The 19225-nt window shown below is 38.4% G+C and overlaps 1 protein-coding gene across 1 annotated transcript in view; it reads left to right on the forward strand.

The window, feature by feature from the left end:
• Nucleotides 1–17191, forward strand: part of LOC139742224 (long-chain-fatty-acid--CoA ligase 5-like) — a 52297-nt gene extending 35106 nt beyond the window's left edge. Inside the window, exons 6-19 of the mRNA XM_071652801.1 lie at nucleotides 5152–5366; nucleotides 5995–6046; nucleotides 6619–6692; nucleotides 8670–8747; nucleotides 9423–9557; nucleotides 10150–10235; nucleotides 10723–10777; nucleotides 12318–12413; nucleotides 12694–12855; nucleotides 13724–13840; nucleotides 14519–14662; nucleotides 15404–15505; nucleotides 16068–16139; nucleotides 16936–17191. Of these exons, the coding sequence (XP_071508902.1) occupies nucleotides 5152–5366; nucleotides 5995–6046; nucleotides 6619–6692; nucleotides 8670–8747; nucleotides 9423–9557; nucleotides 10150–10235; nucleotides 10723–10777; nucleotides 12318–12413; nucleotides 12694–12855; nucleotides 13724–13840; nucleotides 14519–14662; nucleotides 15404–15505; nucleotides 16068–16139; nucleotides 16936–17073 (1526 nt within the window). The 3' untranslated portion in view covers nucleotides 17074–17191. The remainder of the gene's footprint in view (nucleotides 1–5151; nucleotides 5367–5994; nucleotides 6047–6618; nucleotides 6693–8669; nucleotides 8748–9422; nucleotides 9558–10149; nucleotides 10236–10722; nucleotides 10778–12317; nucleotides 12414–12693; nucleotides 12856–13723; nucleotides 13841–14518; nucleotides 14663–15403; nucleotides 15506–16067; nucleotides 16140–16935) is intronic.
• The last annotated feature ends 2034 nt before the right edge of the window (nucleotides 17192–19225 follow it).

The raw sequence follows: 19225 nt of genomic DNA on the forward strand, positions 1-19225 counted from the left end.
AGCTTGTAGTTAGGGACCGTGAAGACGCACTCGTAGTTAGCAAACCTCGAGGTTTGCTCGATGTTTCGAGCCACGAGAAATCTTATGGTTAGCGCTCTAACCACGAGCCGCGGGGGGTCCCCACTCGTAGTTAAGCACCGTGTGGACACAAAAAACAACGAACTCGAAGTTAAGAGTGACCTCGCCGTAAACTCCAGCCCCTACAATTTCCCTCTGCTTCCGGGTCAACCTCCCAAACGTACACCACAAATACACTACACGTGAAAAACCTATGACGCACGACACAACAACATCATCTTTTCTTCCCATGCGCTTGATCTCTGAAACTGAACACGTCGAACTCGCTACTGTATTCTATATTCTTCTCAACGTTCAAAAAAAAAAGATGTTTTCGACGAATATCTTCATAAAGGCATAAAGTCATCAGTGCAGTGCTTTATCTCTGCATACCATGGCAGAGAAAAGGAGTACCTGTAAGCGAGTCCGACAGGGTTGGACTAAAGAATAAATAGACGCCTTGTTAGCAGTGTGGGCTGAAACTTCCGGTTTTGTGGTTTTAACATCGAGTGGGTCCCACTCGTAGTTACGGGGGGGGGGGCAGAAGCTTAACCTCGAGGTTTCGTAACCTCGAGGTTAAGATTCGTCGTGTGGACACACGTCGTAGTTAGGGGGCAAGAGCTAAACCTCGAGGTTTCCTAACCTCGAGGTTAGGGCCTGCCGTCTGAACGTAACTACTCTGTGTATAGCAAGCTGTAAACTCTGACGGACAACGTTCCTGTCTTCCCGTGCTTCAGCATATATTACATCATAAACATATTACAAAGCGTAGTTGTTCCTTACGCGGATCTGCCGTTTCTGTGTTAATATCGCACATGCGCGCGAGTTATGGCAAACTAGGCATAATGTTAAATTCAAGTATTTAGATGGAAACACTGGACTTGTAGAGTCGACTGATAAAGAATCTGGATATGTTTATCATGTAGATAATTAAGTATTTAAGCCATTGAGAAAGGCTGTGGTTACAGCGGTCGATGTGCATGTCACACTCAAAATTGCAAGGCTTATACCAGCGTGATTAGAGTGTAGAGATATCGAAGCAAGGCAAAATAAAAGAGTGCTTAAATCTATACTGGTGAATGTCTGTAATTGTCCTCGTCTTGTGAGTGTGAAACGCAATGAACTGCGAAGTTACCGTGCTGGTTTTGTGGATGCACGGCGGGAGAGCAAATTGACGAAAAAGTAAAAACTCCATAACACCGCCCGTTCTAAAGAAACCATATTGAATTCTGCTTGACCCCTCTAGCCATTAAAAGGGTGAGTATAGGCCTACTATTTGTCCGCTGATTTAACGCATTCTATTTCGGAAACATGCCAGCACTGACCGTTCTTAGATGATGAGTAATGTTTGTAAGGGGATCGCCTGGATATAGAGAAAGACTGTGGACTTCAATTTATTTCCAAAATTGCTCATTTTCCTTAATAAAGACACCATTCAGTGGAGGAAAAATGTAAAGGAATGCAGATGGAATGCAAAACTTTCAGTATGAAATGATGTAACATAATTTGACAGCTTCGGGGGTAAATTCTGCTCAATATTTTGTAAAGGGATAATGGTGTTGAGGAAAAAAAAAATCAAAAGGATGTAGAACCCATTACCGTAGCAAAGTTTGTGTAGTTCAGGTTCCCAGAAACAGAACAAGGCAAATCTCAAGCACAACTTAGAACATGTAAAATTACCACAACAGCAACAACAACATCAACGAAACAAGAAATGGCAAAAGACGTAGAGGGGAAAAGGACAGGAAATACTGTGTAAAACACTGAACAGTCGGTGTTTATTTTAGTCAATGGACTGCAGTTTGTCAAATCAGTTGCAATGAAAACCACTCAGCGCTAGAATCACTACGTTGAATAATGATATTACACAGTACCCCCTGCTACAAGTAATGGATCAGAACCATCAATGGCTATCGTTCGGAAGCTCGGTATAGTGTAGTATATAGGACGCCTTTCTAGAAATCGGGAGGTCGTTGGTTCGAGCAGGGAGGTGCCAGCCCGAGTATGTATGCCCATGATATGTATCATGGCTAATACTAAAGCACTGATTAATAAGGTGTCTATTTACTTCGATGTAGAACAATTTTTCAATCTGTTGCCATTAAAAACAAACAAACAAACAAACAAACAAACAACCAAACAAGAGTGATTAATTTGAACAGAAATGCCGTGTTTTCTATAATGAATGTCGTACGTCTGTTATGAAAGTACGATGTACAATGTAAGTGTCTAGATGCATCAACATCATCTGCTTAAACATACTTGCCGTAATTGTTTACTAGTAACTAGGGGAAATGAGTTGTGTTCAAGCGATCATTTCAATGCCTGTAATTGCATACATTAACTAGTTGAATTTACCTCACAGTGAAGTGCAAGTGTGTGTGTGTGAGTGTGTGTGTGTGTGTGTGTGTGTGTGTGTGTGTGTGTGTGTGTGTGTATGTGCCCTTCTCTAGGTTAGATTCTCTCTGATTGTGATTATAGTTTGAGATACCAAAAATGTATTATAGGGGCAGACTAGGGGTAATCCCAAGGAACCTGTTGATTGCACTCATTATGCAGATGCACGGAAGCGTTTGTATCTCCCAAGATTAGCTCATTAAGGTCGATGGGGCTAAAAATCCTTTTACTTGCGTGGGGAGTCAATCACTTCAGGTCGATGGGGCTTAAAATCCTTTTACTTGCATGGGAAGTCAATCACTTACTTGACCTCTCAGTCCATGGCGACGGTTTTTTTTTTTAAACCAAGGAATCGCTCTTCCTTGTATATGTTGCTGAATTTATGCTATCATGTAGCAGTCAACATCGATTCAATTACAATGTAAACCTCTTTAGTGAGTACACCCTGCTCGCATGAAACATAACGCCTGTCTACTCCTTGACAGTCCTATCTCTGCTCTCCAGTTAGGCCCCCTATGAAAAACAAACTACACCTGAATGTAAACCTGACTGAACGCGAACGTTTTTGGATGTGTTTGCCGCGACTGCACTTGAATAAAAGAGAAGCTTGAAGAAGAACACCCAAACAGGGAAGATATCTATAAAATAATCGTCACAATCTTCCTATAATGTGCAATTTAGAACCTTGCTGTTGATTACAATTTCGTCTTCAGGCGCGGACAATATCTTTGGTATTTGTTATCGAAGATTTTGCCTCCAATGCTTTGCTCCTATTTATTTAAGCCATTTTGGCAGCGTTTGCATTCTGTTCATGGTCTGTGGGTGTTTCAGAATACTCCGAAAGTGATAAAAGCGAGAGTACTGGACAGAAGGCTTCACAGAAAGAGTTTACTCCTTTTATTGATGAGTGGGTGGAAAGGGAAGACTTCGTGTCAGTTCCCTCTCGAAAATACGATTAGGGGACACGTCATTTAATTTAATGGTAATTCCTTCCCTCAATACTTCACTGCTTCATGAAAACAACTCCCTTTAGTATGGGATTTTGAGGAAAAAAACAAACAAACAAAGATGTGCTGTCGTCCGACCAATTTCTAGCATATTTTGGGTAGCTTTTGAAAAGGAAGTTACGAGACCATGACTAATCCGTTGCCTTTCTGTCATCGTCTTGCTTTTTTTTTCTTTTTCTTTTCTTTTTCTTCTTCTTCTTCTTCTTCTTCTTCTCTTTCTTTTTTGTTTCTCTCTCTCTCTTTGTTAATGTTCTCCTTGATTTATCTTTGTAGGTGTTTTTTCCTTCGAATTCGTTAAGAATACGAAGTTACGAGCGCTCTGTAATAGGGCCTACTCCTAATAATGTCTTCTTTATCCAAGGGAGCCTCTTCAGTGTTACCACTGCTCTACCAGAGAGTAGTACCATTATCATTAGCCTAGCGTTGCCAGGTGCCCATTTATACACCTGGGTCGAGAGGGACGTGGTGGGTGATACAGTGATTCTTACAGTGATACAGTGATTTTTATTTCTTGAACGGCCCCTTCAGGGGCATGGAAGAAATACAAATGAGTATTTTACAAATGAGTACTTTACAACAAATATAAAAATACAAATATAAAAATACATAAGAAAGAAGACAAATATATATATATACATGTATAAATATAAGCTCTAACAGCAAGCAAGTAAAGGCAAGAATTGTTTGAAATTAAATACATGTATACGGACTAATAACAAAACATACTCTTAAAAAATGAAGTCTTAGCTACCATGTATGTACATAAGTTTACAATTAAAAAAAAATTACTTGAACTTTGACATGATGATTTTACAAAATTTTGAAAGATTCTTTAGTTGCTTGATAGACTTAACATTAAATAACTGATTTAACTTAACGACATTAGGCCTGCACCGCGGCAACATTGCCAATACATTGTACTCCCAACTGACTGGTTATTTCCCGGCTGCTTCTGCTGCTATCGTAGTAACTGTAACTGTTGTTATCACCATGCAATAACAAACCTCTCTGCAAAACGGTCTCCAGCTATATTTTCTGGCTTAATCTCGACATTTACACTATATATAGCGAGTTCCGTTTCTTTACTTGTGGTGTGCCAAGTAAAATTTCGATCTCTTGTTGATTGGAGGATTTGGAGCTCTCTCCAATTCTGATGAACAGTTTCTTGGCAGACAATCTTGTGTGCATATTGCCACATTTCCTTACTCTGTTAATTTTGTAAGCGTCTTGCTTTGACTGAATTGAAAGGGTTAAATATTGAGTATACGCTGTGTGTCTTAAGTGACTGAGTGACTTAAGAATGTTCCGTACTCAGCCATACTGCAAAGGGTGTACTGCATGTAAATATGTGAGAAACCGCAATGAAATTATCCTCAGGTTTTACTTCTCATCCCATCATTGTGTGTGAGAAGAAGAAACGTTACATCTGGAACGGCAAGACAAAGAAGGATTTAGATCAATCGGAAGAAAGACACAAAACATGCAACACCAATACACGAAGAGACAAATATACCACCAGTATAACGTTATTGCGGCCCCTGTATGATAATATTGCTTTGTTTCAAAGAACTTCGTGTACATTTTTTTCTTCTTTAATTTGCCTTGAATTGTATAGGCCTTTTATGCAGCGGTGGGTTGTGAACATGATTCACAGTTGACTTATGATCAGAAGTTCCTTTTTCGTCAACAGCAAACATGTCAACGCTGGTCGTCGACAGCACTGAAAAGGCTTCGTCGATCGTCGACCACGCCGACGCTATGCCGACACTTCGAAGAGTGGTGGTCATGGACCTGCCATCAGAAGGCGCTGAAGACCTACACAGGCGCTACGCAGCCGCTGGACTAGAATTACACTCTTTCCAAGATGTTATCCAGCACGGTGTACAAAACGTGGCGGACCAAGTGGTGAGCATTTCCACTGCTTATTATTGAAACTACAAAAAAGTGGGCTGAAACATTACATACTAAATTCATTTTGTGCATTTAGCAGAATTGATGGTGAACTTAATTTGTAACAACAACAACAACAGAAATGGCATAACAAAACAAGACAATCATTTATGTCACGGGTCGTGCATTTACGCATGAAACCTATGAGAATACGATCAGTCATTCACCCAACTCTATTCTGTAAGCTTCTTTAACCTTCAATCTCTTACTATAAGAGATAAAATGATAAAGATATACCTGCTTTAAGTAAGTTTCCTTTTAAATGATATTCCTCAGCAGACTCCAAATATCATGAAATAGATTCATTATACATATATTATATATATATATATATATATATATATATATATATATACAATATATATATATACAATATATGTATATACATATATATATATACAATATATTATATACATATATATATATATATATATATATATATATATATATATTTCTTCCATGTGTTTATCATAACTTAGTAATAACACATAATTACCAATAATGTGTCAAAACCATTTTGTTCCTATTACGTCTTATTACGCACCTCATACTTTGCTATCTAATTCATGATTCACTCATCTAGTTGCCTACGCCAGATGACCTCAACACAATCTGCTTTACCAGTGGCACAACAGGTAAGTGAAATAGATCATGATCGTTAATGGACAAACATTGTTTTCAGTGTCCATAACAGGCATGTAAGTTATTATTTTGTTTTTAAACTCACCGAGATAAGCATTGTCGATGGAATGATTATTCATATAATCTTGAGTGGCACTTGCCAGCACATCCACCTGACAGCAACAAAGTCTTCATTAAAGCCTAGTATTTGGCAAAAGCATGAAAAGTTTTGCACAATCCCCAAAGTGCCAGTTTCTTACAATAATCTCTTACTAGATATATTCAAATTCAAATTCAAACTATATTTTCACTCTTTTTCCAACAATGACAAAAATAAATGCAATGACAACGTTGCTGAAGTAATGTCTAGCATTAATTTGAAAATATATATTCTGTACAAGAAAGTTGAAGGTCAATTCTCAGTTCTGTCGACAAGATAGGCTTCATAAAAATATAAATGAAGGGCCATGTTTTCATGGCAGATAACATACTTATAGTGTTTGCTTAAAAAGCGGAGGCATTCTAGACGACTGCGATTAGCAGTTGAATTGCTCTATCAGCCATGATTCACATCTCATTTGTTCAGGCCAGCCGAAAGGTGTCCCGCTCAGGCATCGACATCACATTGCTAATCATGACGCTGTGTTTTCCACACACGAGGTGAGATTATAATTATTCATTTATTATCATTTTAGAAAATTATTACTGCGTATCACATTACGTATGAGCAGCATTTTTTTTTCTCACATAGTCATTATTGTGTATCATGAATATGCAATGTGGGAACACCTTTTTTTTTCTTTTTTTACAGGTAATCATGACTTCGTATTTGTACAGATAATCAGGACTTCGTATATTCTACATAATAATGACACGAGAACAGCAATTCTGTAAGAAAATGATAATGATTGTATAATTTCCCCACACGGGGTAAGAAAGACCATTTTCTGAGGAAGTCTTCTCGACAGCCTTTCGAGTTTTAACGAGTGTCAGAGCCACACAGTGCTGTAGTGCCACTCACAATAATATCACACAGTATTTGACGACAGAATTTGACGTATTTGCAGTGTTGTGCTGTCCATGATTAGGTTCCAGAAGATAATCGCGACTGTACTTTTTTTTTTTAACCCGAGGGCAGACAAACAATGTTTGAAGGCTGTCCTCAATGCAAGATTACAGTCTCAATGAATATCATCACAATAATCTATACTGATCCTTCCCCACCAATTCAAGCTATTTTCTGCAGTATTGTATAGTAAAAAGAATCTATGACGTGTTCTGTTGTTGTTTTGTTTTTGTTTTTCCTTCTTCCTTGTGCAAGATGCGTTGTTGAAGGCTTAAGTCGGCATAGAGAAAATGGGGTGCATATCATACAGGGAATAAAGAACAGAGAGCTAGCCAATATATGAAACCGGGGCCCCGCTTTATCAAAAGATAAAATCGATTTAAAATTTCCTTACCACACAGGCTGCCACTGACTTACAGCTGAAATCAACTTTATAATCAATTTTAACTCTTCATAAAACAGGGCCGTACCAGAACTTGATTAAGTCTTCATTGAATCGGAATTGTAACATTTGGGGAGGAACCCCCAACATATTGGTAGTTTGATAATTGTATCAGTGACCAAAATGAACTCCTCCTTTGCTTTCTTTTAGGGCACAATAGTCATTCTCATACACAAAGCATGCAGAAACACAGACTCTCTTTTCTGCCGGAATGTTCTCTGAGTGGCTGGAAAGAGATGGCGCTGCTTCTTCTTCCTGGTTCTGGGAATTCTGGGCCAGTCAAAATTAGTCAGAAGAGAAAGATCAACATTTAACACGAACTATAGTGAAAATTTTATCAAAATCGGGATGGAAATGAGGAAGTTATCAAATTCTAAAGATTCGCATTTTTTTTTTTTGCAAAATAGTTCTCGAACAGTTGATATAAATATGCAAATGGGTGGCCAAATGATGTCATCTCCTCACAGTTTTCAACTGGTCGTGTACAAAAAAATACATGAAATGACAACGATTCATTTCTAATCCCAAAATATATTATTATTCCTGGTCGAATAACTTCAAGATAGTGATCACTGAAATATGTTATGATTTTGAGACTGAGGCATAATTGTATTTGAAAAAAACATAACAACAACGAGCTGGAAATTTCAAGATTTTAAGTACAAACTATAGGTAATGCGTGAGGCGGTAACATCATCATCTCGCCATTTGCATGTTCATTTCACTTTTATGATTTCTTTCCGATTGTGATCAATTTAATGTTCATTGCTATACGTTAAAATTTTACTCTTTCTATTCAGGCTAACCATTAACAGGTCTGGTTCCCCCCCCCCCCCCCCCCCCCCCCCAAGGCGTTGGGCATGGACTGAGGGGAAAGTAGGGTTTAGTGATCGCAAATGATCGTAATACTAATATTAATGAAGGTCGATTCAAATCATCTCAGCTTGACGGCTTTAGGTCAATGATTATGTTTAATGAAATGTTTTTTTATGTTTTTTCGGTGGCTTTTTTTCCTTCAGAATATTGCCCCATAAGAACGTCAAAAACAATTGGTAATGCTACGTAACAGCCCCAACCCACACAGAAAGCTAGCCATAATCTATTTGATCCTTACTGTTATTTTCTCCAGGACAGTGAACTATTCGACCATCAAGATATTCATTTCTCTCTTCTTCCGATCGCCCACGTCTACGAAAGGGGGAACATTGTGAGTATTGACATATAAGTCCAGAATTGAATTATTTACACACACACGCACATACCCACACTCATCACATCCATGTGTGTGTGTGTGTGTGTGTGTGTGTCTCTCTCTCTCTCTCTCTCTCTCTCTCTTAGTGAATGCGTGTATTTATACCACTGAAGCCATACGAAATGTCAGAAGTTCAACAAAGAATTTTATTTTGAGGCTGTAATCATTGTCATTGCAAAACATTATGGCATTTGCAAGAGGATGTTTCCCAGACTGAATTGGAAAGGACAGGACATCGTCTTCATTTTTTTTTTAAATCCTTCTTTATTATTTAGTCATGAATGAACAATGAGATCTTCGTAACTAAAACTTGTCTTATTACACGATCGAACAGTGGAGAATATTATGAATTTTCTTCAATTAATTCAACCATGCAAGCGTGCACGCATGACTGTGTGATTTTTAAACGTATAATGAAGAAACACATGGAGAAAAAGAAAAAGTGCAAAGAATGCAAAGAGTATACATGGTAAAAATGAGGCAAAGTGACAACTTTCCGGACAAATTTGGTAGGTCATGCGAGTTGCCAGACATTTTCTCCTTCTCTCTCACTCACGCACACATTATCTCCTTCTGTTTCTCCCTCTCCCTAGTTAAAATGTCTCTCTCTTTCTCTCTCTCTCTCTCCAGTACAACATCATGATAAACGGTACGCAGGTCGGCTATTTCGGAGGAGACATGCTGAAACTCCTAGACGATGCGCAGGAACTGAAACCAACCATCTTCACGGGGGTGCCCAGGCTATTCAATCGACTCTACGATAAGGTGCAGATTAGTCCTGTGTTACAAAGTAACGGGTTTTTTTTTTTGTTATAATCTTTCACTACATTCAGAGAACATGACGTGAAGTCGTTGCCAAATGTGATGGGAAACTGGCATCCCGAAAACATACATATGGGTATATGACGGTGTATCAAAACTGTCAGCTCTGTGAAGTGCCTGTTTGTTTTGTTTTGTTTTGCTTTGCTTTTTGTTATGGAGTGTAATTTCACTCTTGAGGAGGTTAAAAAGCTTCTCCCATCAAAGTACTGTATTGTAGAACGAGAGGCATGTCTACACTTGGTTTAGAGCGATGTTCTTTAGGTTTCCATGGTGATATTGCCAGCTCGAAAGACAATATTCGAAAGACATTTTACCAGTTGTCTACATACAGTAAGTTGTAGCAGGTTTCTGATATACATACTTCAGACACCAATCAGCAGAAACCATTTTTATGAAGTTGTGTTATTCTGATACGTACTTATATAATATAAAAATGAACTTTAAACAACAACAACAACAACAACAAAAACGACAAAAGTTTTTGATTGACTACTGAGTAAATTCCTAACAAAATTGACGTGGTTGCTCAACACAGATCAAGGGATCGGTGGATAGTGGCAGCGCTATAAAGAGGGCGCTGTTCTACCATGCCTACAACCAGAAACTGAAGGACCTGGAAAAGTATGTTGCTTTGTCATTTCATATTGTCATGCTTACGTGTGTGTCCGAACAGGCTTTTGTTATAATTCGTGCATATATTTGCACAAAATATTTGCTGTATATGAGTGTATTGGCATAATTAGACATACATCATAGACGTCTTCCATAAGCTATTTAAGAAATTAGTTCTGTACAACGAGAATAAGTGAAATAGAGACTATCAAAAATATTCATCCTTCGTGTAGAAATCTTAGTAAACACGTCTGTCGTATTATTATTACTTTAAAATCCGACGAAAACAATATGAAAGACTGAAATGATATTCGATGAATGAATCAATCAATATAAAGAAGAATAAGATGAATTATACGAGATAGAATCACCATCAAGGTATGTCCAAAGAAGTAAGAATGCGCTGAAAGGAACATTTCTGTCGTACTATGTGGTATTACCTCACTTTGTTTTGTTTTGTTTTGTTTTGTTTCATGTTATTTTTTTCATCTGCCAGTGGGACACTAAGTAACGACACCATCTGGGACAGGATAGTGTTCAAGAAAGTCCAGGTGGGTGAGCGATTCTTTCCTAGAGTATCAACCACTAATATCACATTAATTAATAGCGTATATGAGTACATTGATGCAACGTGACTATTTCTTTTAATTTGCTTTCAATTCTATCAACACTTTAATCAGCAATTTATGACTTTCGCCCGATATAATCATATTGTTTATAAGCCAGTTCGCAGTTCTACTTTGCGTATGAGCAGAAAAAGGGTTATACAACGATGTACCATAAGGAATGTTGGTTCTTAAATTCACTGGGATTAGCATCTGTGATGTAATGATTATTAATGTAATCCTTATAAATGCTGCTTGCCAGCACATCCACCTGACAGCAAAAGTGGTATTTGGCAATATCAATAGAAAGAGATTGTTCATACATTCAATGCAAAATAATGAAATAGATGCATTCCTAAGTGTCAATTGACGGATCATTCTGGTCTTTCTTTGTTTGAACAGGATTGATGAATCCCATAAATTGTTTCGTAAAGCTTATGCATTATGTCGCTCTGAAAACTATTGAAGTGCCCATAACCGACTGAGAAAAAAGAAAGGTAATTCCTACCAATGTGCCCGTGAGCTGACTCCGAACTGGCTTATTCATACCATGCGATGTTGCCAAAATAGAAATAGGAGCAGAGACAGAGAGGGCAGTATTGATGTTTGATAGTCAAAAGTGACAAAGAATCCAAAGCTACTGCAGTCAAGTGGATATGTCTCTGGAGTGGTTAACGGTAGGTTCCCTGTTCGAGTCCTGTGCTGCACGTAGTATATAACATTATGTAGATCCTGGGACAAGTTTCTATTACCCACTCTCACATACCCTGTACAGACAGATATATAGAATCTTGATACTTGGCATGCAGTGCCTGTGTAATGACAATGGCAAGGTCCTGTGGATGATCAGTGCTTACATTGAAGGGGCTATATACCCTGTATGATGATATGTACGTTCATGATGAAAGTATTACTGATGGTTTTTGCTGTTGTTGATAAAATGATAATAATGATATTAATGCTACTGTTGTTATCATTGTTATCATTGTTAGCAGTAACAGTAGTAGTAGCATAGTAGTAGTATAGTAGTAGTAGTAGTAGCAGTAGTAGTAGTAGTAGTAACCCGTAGTGGTATATAGAAGTAGTATACTGGTAGTGGTGGTAGATAATTATTATTGTTAGTGTTATTATCATCATATCTTATCTTTATGATATTCACATTAATAAGATAGAATGAAATCAAATTATGCCCTTTATCAGAATATGTTCAATTAAAATTTTGTCGTCACACGGCTCTTACTCTAACTCTGTGAAGTTGTGTTGTTATTCTTGAAGAAATACAACCCAAGAAAGGAGCAAAGAGCAAATTTGCAAACACTATGGACATTGAATATTCAATTCAATTCAATTCAATTCAATTCAACTCAATTCAATTCAATTCAATTCAATTCAATTCAATTCAATTCAATTCAATTCAATTCAATTCAATTCAATTCAATTCAAGTCAAGTCAATTCAAGTCAATTCAATTCAATTCAATTCGGCAGGATCTTCTCGGTGGACGGATTCGGTATCTCTTCTCTGGCGGAGCCCCAATCTCTGGCGAGGTCATCACCTTCATCCGGTGTCTCTTCGGCTGCTATGTAAGTGGTTGTCATCGAGTGGCCAATGATGTAGAACTGGAAGAGGTTCACAAGGATAAGCCGTCATCTACATAACAAATTTTGATTCGGGAGTGTTTTGCCATATGCCGCATGATATCACGACTGTTGTGAAGACGGGTTTACTCTGATTGTTCGTTTTGACTTATTATTTCAGTGCGATTTTGTGTGTGCCTGTGTGTTTGTGTGTACTATGTAGAGATGATATACAAACAAGATACTTTCAACCATTTGATATTTGTCCCTGTTTTTTAATGTCCAGTTTGTCCAAGCGTATGGTCAGACGGAGACCACAAGTTGCATTACTCACACTCTCCCGTCGGACCCAACCAGTGGACATCTTGGACCGCCATCGGGTGGGACCGAACTCAAACTTGTCGACGCCCCTGAGCTGGACTACTTCGCCTCGGAGAACAAGGGGGAGGTGCGTTAAACCTCTCAGCTTTCTGTTAAGAGGGCGGAAGATCGATAAAGAGAAATTAGAACCATTCGCTTTTCATCTATATCAGTCAGACGTTGAACAATCATTAACTATACGTATATTATACAGGCGTATACTTCATGTGACTACTATAGGTTGGTTAACCAAGATTTTGCACCTGTTTATTGGTGAGCAATATGGAAATGCCAGAATCATGACAAGAAATTACAAGTTACTCCTGCGCATGACAAGTTACTCCTGCGTATTTATGATGCTTCAATTAATCTTTCCATTGATGTTATAATTCCAGAGGGGCCCACATTCTACAAGCTCTGTCTTTTTAGTGGGACTCTCCATTTTTCGCACTTTAAGCAAAGTTATACATGTACTTTATTTCGATCACTTCTGTTTTTTTTTACTACAATGTATAATTACTATAAGGTCCTCCTCAATTGTTTTACATTCTTTTCAATACATAATGTTCTGTTTACCTTATTCTCTGTTGTCTAAAGAAGTGTAACTTATATGTTTTGTCGAAAAATGAAATAAACTTTGAATTGAATTGAATTGACAATGCTCATGTTTCTCATTGTAAGATGCTTTACATCCGTTACAAATTTGATTTATGATGTAACTCATAAGTAACATGATACTTAGCACCACTATGAACTGCTGCGATCAGCGTGTTTGAAAAGGAGAATCTAAAAACAACAACAACAACAACAAAAACAAACAAAAATTGAGAGAACTCCCAAAAAAGGATAATAGTATTGTGTCCCGAGACATGAACACACTGGGCGATGCTTCACTTTGCATTTTGAAAGACTACAGCAGAGTGTAACGGAAGTTTTTCCTTTGCTCCTTGGGACAGATCTGCATGAGAGGGCAAAATGTGTTCGAAGGTTACCTTGACAACCCGGAACAGACGGCCGAGACCCTTGATGAGAACGGCTGGATACACACAGGAGATATTGGCGAGTGGACAGAGGTATGGGTTCGATACGGGATGTGAGGGCGAATCGGGGCGAAGAGATGACAGTAATTTATACTATCGTGTAAATTACGTTAGTATACAGTAGTACAAATACGGCATGGTTCAAGAGTGAAACATACACGTAGGTCACTTCATGTAAAGCAATTGACGTGGCAACAATCTTGGAGTAAGGTCATAAGTTACTGTTTTGCTACTTTCCTTGTAAATGCTCACATATTTTGTACTTCATCATGAAATAGGGTCGATGAATATGATAAAGACTGAGATCATTTACTGTGGGTCAGTCTATAATTGCGCTATTCATAATCGTGTTCTCTCGATTGCAGTTTAATTGGTCTTTTAATCAAAACGTTATTCAAGTGTGAAAAAAAATGGTTTGTGTAATTTACGTGCTCTAAAAGTACTCGTGTGTATGTGCTAGAGATCATGATCAAAAGCCTTACGGAAATACACCATGAATATATAAAATCGTTATACCAGCTTCATTTAGTTTCGTAGGTAAGGGGTAGGCGGCATCCTTTAATCTCTCACATTGAGTTATAGATGATAGAACTACTCCGGTGTTTCTCACTGGATGTTGTCCACTGAACCACTGGACATGTTAGCTATAAATTGTGCCACTTACAATCATGACTGTGCATTGCCTTTCTGGGTTTCTCCGTTGCGACCCAGATCGGGACCATCAGAGTCATCGACAGGAAGAAGCACATCTTCAAGTTGGCCCATGGGGTCTACATCGCCCCCGAGAAAGTGGAAAACGTCTACGTGCGTAACCAGCTCGTGATGCAGGTCTTCGTGTATGGAGACAGCACTAAGGTCGGTCCTGATGACGAATAAAATCTGTTAGAACGGAGGGAAGATTTAAGTAAAAAGCAAAGAAGCAATGACATGAACGAACTCGGCAATTACCCAGTCGTAATGTTTTTATATCTAAATGTATTAGTTGAAAGGGAAAGAGTGTAAAGACCCATCCTGCATTCAATTTGACACTGTCCAATAAGCTTGTGATTCGGAAATACTCTCCTACCCTCGACTACATGAGTGTTAACAATTCTACATTCATTTGCTGCCATCACTTCGTGCCTACATTCTTTGCCCTTAACCTTGTGTGTGCCAATGAGTCAAATATGCACAAATTTCTCACAAATACCCATGGATAGGTAATTGATGTGGCACAAAGAGGGTTAACATCGCAGGATTTGATCTGCGTGTGATACTGCTGTTCGGTGTATTTGTAATTGAGGTGCAATTTTTCTTTATTTTTCTTTGGTAATTCATTCACGTTTATATATTGTTATCATTATCCCGTTTGTGTATTCTTTGATAGCATTTTCGGGAGCAGTTTCTACAGAATAAGAATAAAAAGACTTTTCTGTGAAAAGAAAGAGAACTCATTGTGAACGTAAATAACAAGAAAAAAAGATATCATTGTCAGGATGCATAGATAAAATGTCAATATCTTGTGCACCAGCTTTTGTTCATGCAGTTGAGAAGGTGAATCTATTGGATAATGCTCATATATTTTGTCTTTTTATACATGCGTTCATTGCGTTTCAGGCCAGTATGGTAGGCATCGTCGTGCCTGACCCAGATGTCATTCCTGGTTTTGCAGAAAAGCTTGGAGTGAAGGGATCGCTAATTGAACTTTGCCAAGACGAGGTAAATCAAATGTTGATTAACATAAGTAATGGTTGTGCGATTGTAGCTTGTTTAACTTCCTTCCCTTTGAAAGATTACTTCGTACTCAGACAGCAATGATCCTTTATCTTAAAGACACAAACAAACAAACAAACAAACAAAACAAGATGATAGAGAACAGTGTATGTAGCATAAAGCACAGCGTCACCTCCTTCTCATATTGTGAGATTAATGCCCCAAGATGTTACAATGATCTGATGACGTGATCTAGCAAACTAATTGTGAGTTAGCGCGTCACCAGATAGGCCTATCACTTAGTGTGTATCCCGAATACTTGTTTCACCGTTTTATTAAAAAAGTGATGCATATAACGCAGGCTGTCAGAAAAAATCAGCCTCGTTCAGTGACCATTGAATATTCCTCTCGGCTTTAACGTGCCAAAACTATTTTGCTTATTTTGCGTGGTTTTGTAATGCCTTTTTTGGCCATCATAATTTGTGTGTTATTGCATATTTCATATACCACGGTGTTATTTTTCCTTTATTGTTGACTCGTTCTTGATATTTTCTTGACATTTTCAAAGAGGGTGAAGTCGGCAATTCTGACCAGCATGAATGAGCAAGGGTCGAGCGAGGGTCTCCTAGGATTCGAACAGGTCAGTGGCGATTGAAATAAACATTCGTAACTGGTTTCATAGAATGACAAATCTTTCCTTGATTGCACCTATGAGATATGCCGCTTCATTGAAAAGAAACAAAACAAAACAAACAAAAAACACCGAGAAGATTTTTAACAAGTTATCAAGACAACACCTCTTAGCAAGGCGTGACATCACGTCTCCTATTTTTCATTACCCTTAAGCAAGCTGAGTTGGTATGTCTCCCTGCTTGTGCAGGAGTTTCCCCTGAAGCAATATCTTTACGTGTTGACAACAGTTTATAAAAGCCTCCCTGCTTTTGAAATTATTTTCGCCTGTCTGAATGCATGTTACACACAAGTATTTCTGAATCCATGATAGTTAAATGAATCTGATTTTGATTCGTAAATGTTGTATACAGTATAGCCATGGACAAGAACTGACGTAATACAATGACAACTTTCATAATTGCTCAGAACAGTCAGCCGACTTCGTTTACTCCCAAGTGTACAGTATTAGGATAATCGCTGGTTCAGGATCGTTACAGGGATGGTGCCACGCAGAAATTTGTGCACATCTCAAAGGCACATTCAGAACCCGCGACATATTATAACTAAATTGGCAGCTATAAGTATTTAGTGGCTACTCTTCAATGACCGATCAGATTCCTGGTATTGGGGTATTCCATGGGCGTGGCTGTTTTCCCTCACTTGTACCTTCGACCTTTTGCTTATGACAGATGAAATGAACCAGCATTGGTTTCTTCATTTTATTGTTCCTCTAATTCGTTTGTTTCTTGCCTTTATTCCACAAGGTGAAAGATATTCGTCTTCATGCGGAGCCGTTCAGCGAGGAGAATGGCCTCTTGACTCCATCTCTAAAGAACAAACGGCCTGACATCACTAAAACATTTGCCACTGAAATTGAGGACATGTACTCAAACCTGGAATAGAAGCACAAAATTACTTCGGATGCTTTTGTGAATATGTGCATGTATGCGGTATGTGTGTATCGAGAGATTGCGTGCGTGTGCCTAATGTTGAGGATATGTGTGTGTATGTGTGCAGGGGCAGATCCAGGAATTCCGTAAAGGGGGGGGGGGCGCCTTTACAAAATTGAAGGGGGAGGGGCGCACGCCCCACTTCCCCACTTTTTTCTTTTGATTTCCTTTGTTTAAACAAACAAAAAATAAATAAATGACCCTCTATATATGGATCCGCCATTGGTATGTGTGTTAGTCGGGGGTTCAAATTCTTCCAAAACCATTTGGCCCACCAGTCATATATATCTTACTTTTTTTCGATTTTTAGGCCATATTGGTTAAATCCAGTATGGCCGCCATCCAGGTTAAAGGTAAATTGTCATTACAAAACCGATAGGGCTTGTACTAGAAATATTTCCACTTGAGGAGGCGTTTTTTATCTCCACGACTAAACTGAATAGACATCGTGAGGTCAGACCAGCGTTCTTATAGGTGCACAGCCACTGTATGCGATCATCAAAGTCTTCCAATGGCAATATCTAAACAGTTTAGGTGAAGACAAGCTGGTCGCTATGATGGGTGCATTGCACATCGAGGATAGGGTGCATTGCATATGGAGGACAGGACGTACGATATAAGAAAGTTTCTTTGTGACTCGGGGGGGGGGGGGGGGTGAACTACAATCCTTTCTCAGGTAGAGGTTCTGAATTATCGGGTCGTGCTCAGTCTAAACACAGTGAGCTGAGCACCATTATAAAGTGGACGCGGTATGCTCAACTGTATGTCCTACAGTGTTAGCTCTACAGGCAATTTTACTCCCCAGCCGTGTCCAAGCACCTCAGAATGTTAATGGACCCTCAATGTCGTCATTAATGACGTATTACGGCATACTTGATATGCACCCCCTTAAATGACGTTATACCTGTAAAACATACCCTTATGGCGTCACCCGGGGACATGGTAACAAGTACAATTGTAGACCCTTAATGGTATTTTAAACAACTATTTCTTAGGGAGATCTTACACTAGTTGGAAAATAGCAACAAAATAATACTGTCCTGATTTACAATAAGGAATTCACTTGAACATGTCAAATTTAATTGTACTTAGTAGTGATCTCTATGTTATACGTCGAATTCACCTCCCTTAATTTTGAAAACCTATAACAAAACAGATCGTTTCATTGAAAACAGATACATTCAATTAAACAAACAATTCAACATCCAATTGATTTCCAAACTTTCTTCCATCCCAATATACTGCAAGAGATTGATAGCTTATAACAGGGTAATTTTCAGCATTTCCCACATTTTGCACTGTATGACACTGCTTTGTGTGCAATGATATGGGAAAAATTGTAAAATCAAAATATGTGTTTATGTATTTTACGTGGAATCAGTTCCCGTCTGTTGTCTTGGCAGAAATGCATCATTCTTGTGATGTTGTTGTTTCCTATTTTCCCTCCCATCACGACTAGATATATATGTGTTGATCAAAGTTGGTGTGATGTCAGAAAATGTGAGGCTGTATTGCAGGTGGCCTTCAATTTGTTTTTCACATTTTTTAATATATTGACATATTCAACAGACTGTAACTCACCAAAATGCCTCTTGAAATGTTTGAAAAGCTTCTGGATCTGCTTGATTCCACATGAGCGGATGATTATCTGTTGCCTTTTTGATATCATCTCTTGTGAAACAAAGCATTGTTTCTCTTCAAAAGACAGCGTGTCAATTAATCTGCACTTACTGTTGGTGCTCTACACAAGACATCCCAACCCACCTCCACCTATAGCATCCGTAGGCGTTGTGGTGTATAGGACAAGATCTTAACATCTCTCATGAAGCGAGACTTTTTTTCCTTTTCTTTTCTTTTCCCCTCTATAACAAAATCTCAGCAGGAAACATAGAAGTATCCGCACATACTGTTTACATTTTCCATCACAATCATGTCCTTAACATTGGGATTTTCAAGTACACATTTTGCCTGCGAAAGAATTACCAACAACTTTTCAACACAATCACTGACAATGCATGTTCAAAACAAATTCATGCATGATTCACTCGGCAAAGTGATTTATACTTATTACCGTCCAGCACGTACTCGAACAGTTTTCGCTAAA

Source organism: Diadema antillarum, unplaced genomic scaffold (assembly GCF_040938485.1).
Source record: "Diadema antillarum isolate AM-2024a unplaced genomic scaffold, OU_Dant_1.0 seq00000989_RagTag, whole genome shotgun sequence".
Lineage (NCBI taxonomy): Eukaryota > Metazoa > Echinodermata > Echinoidea > Diadematoida > Diadematidae > Diadema > Diadema antillarum.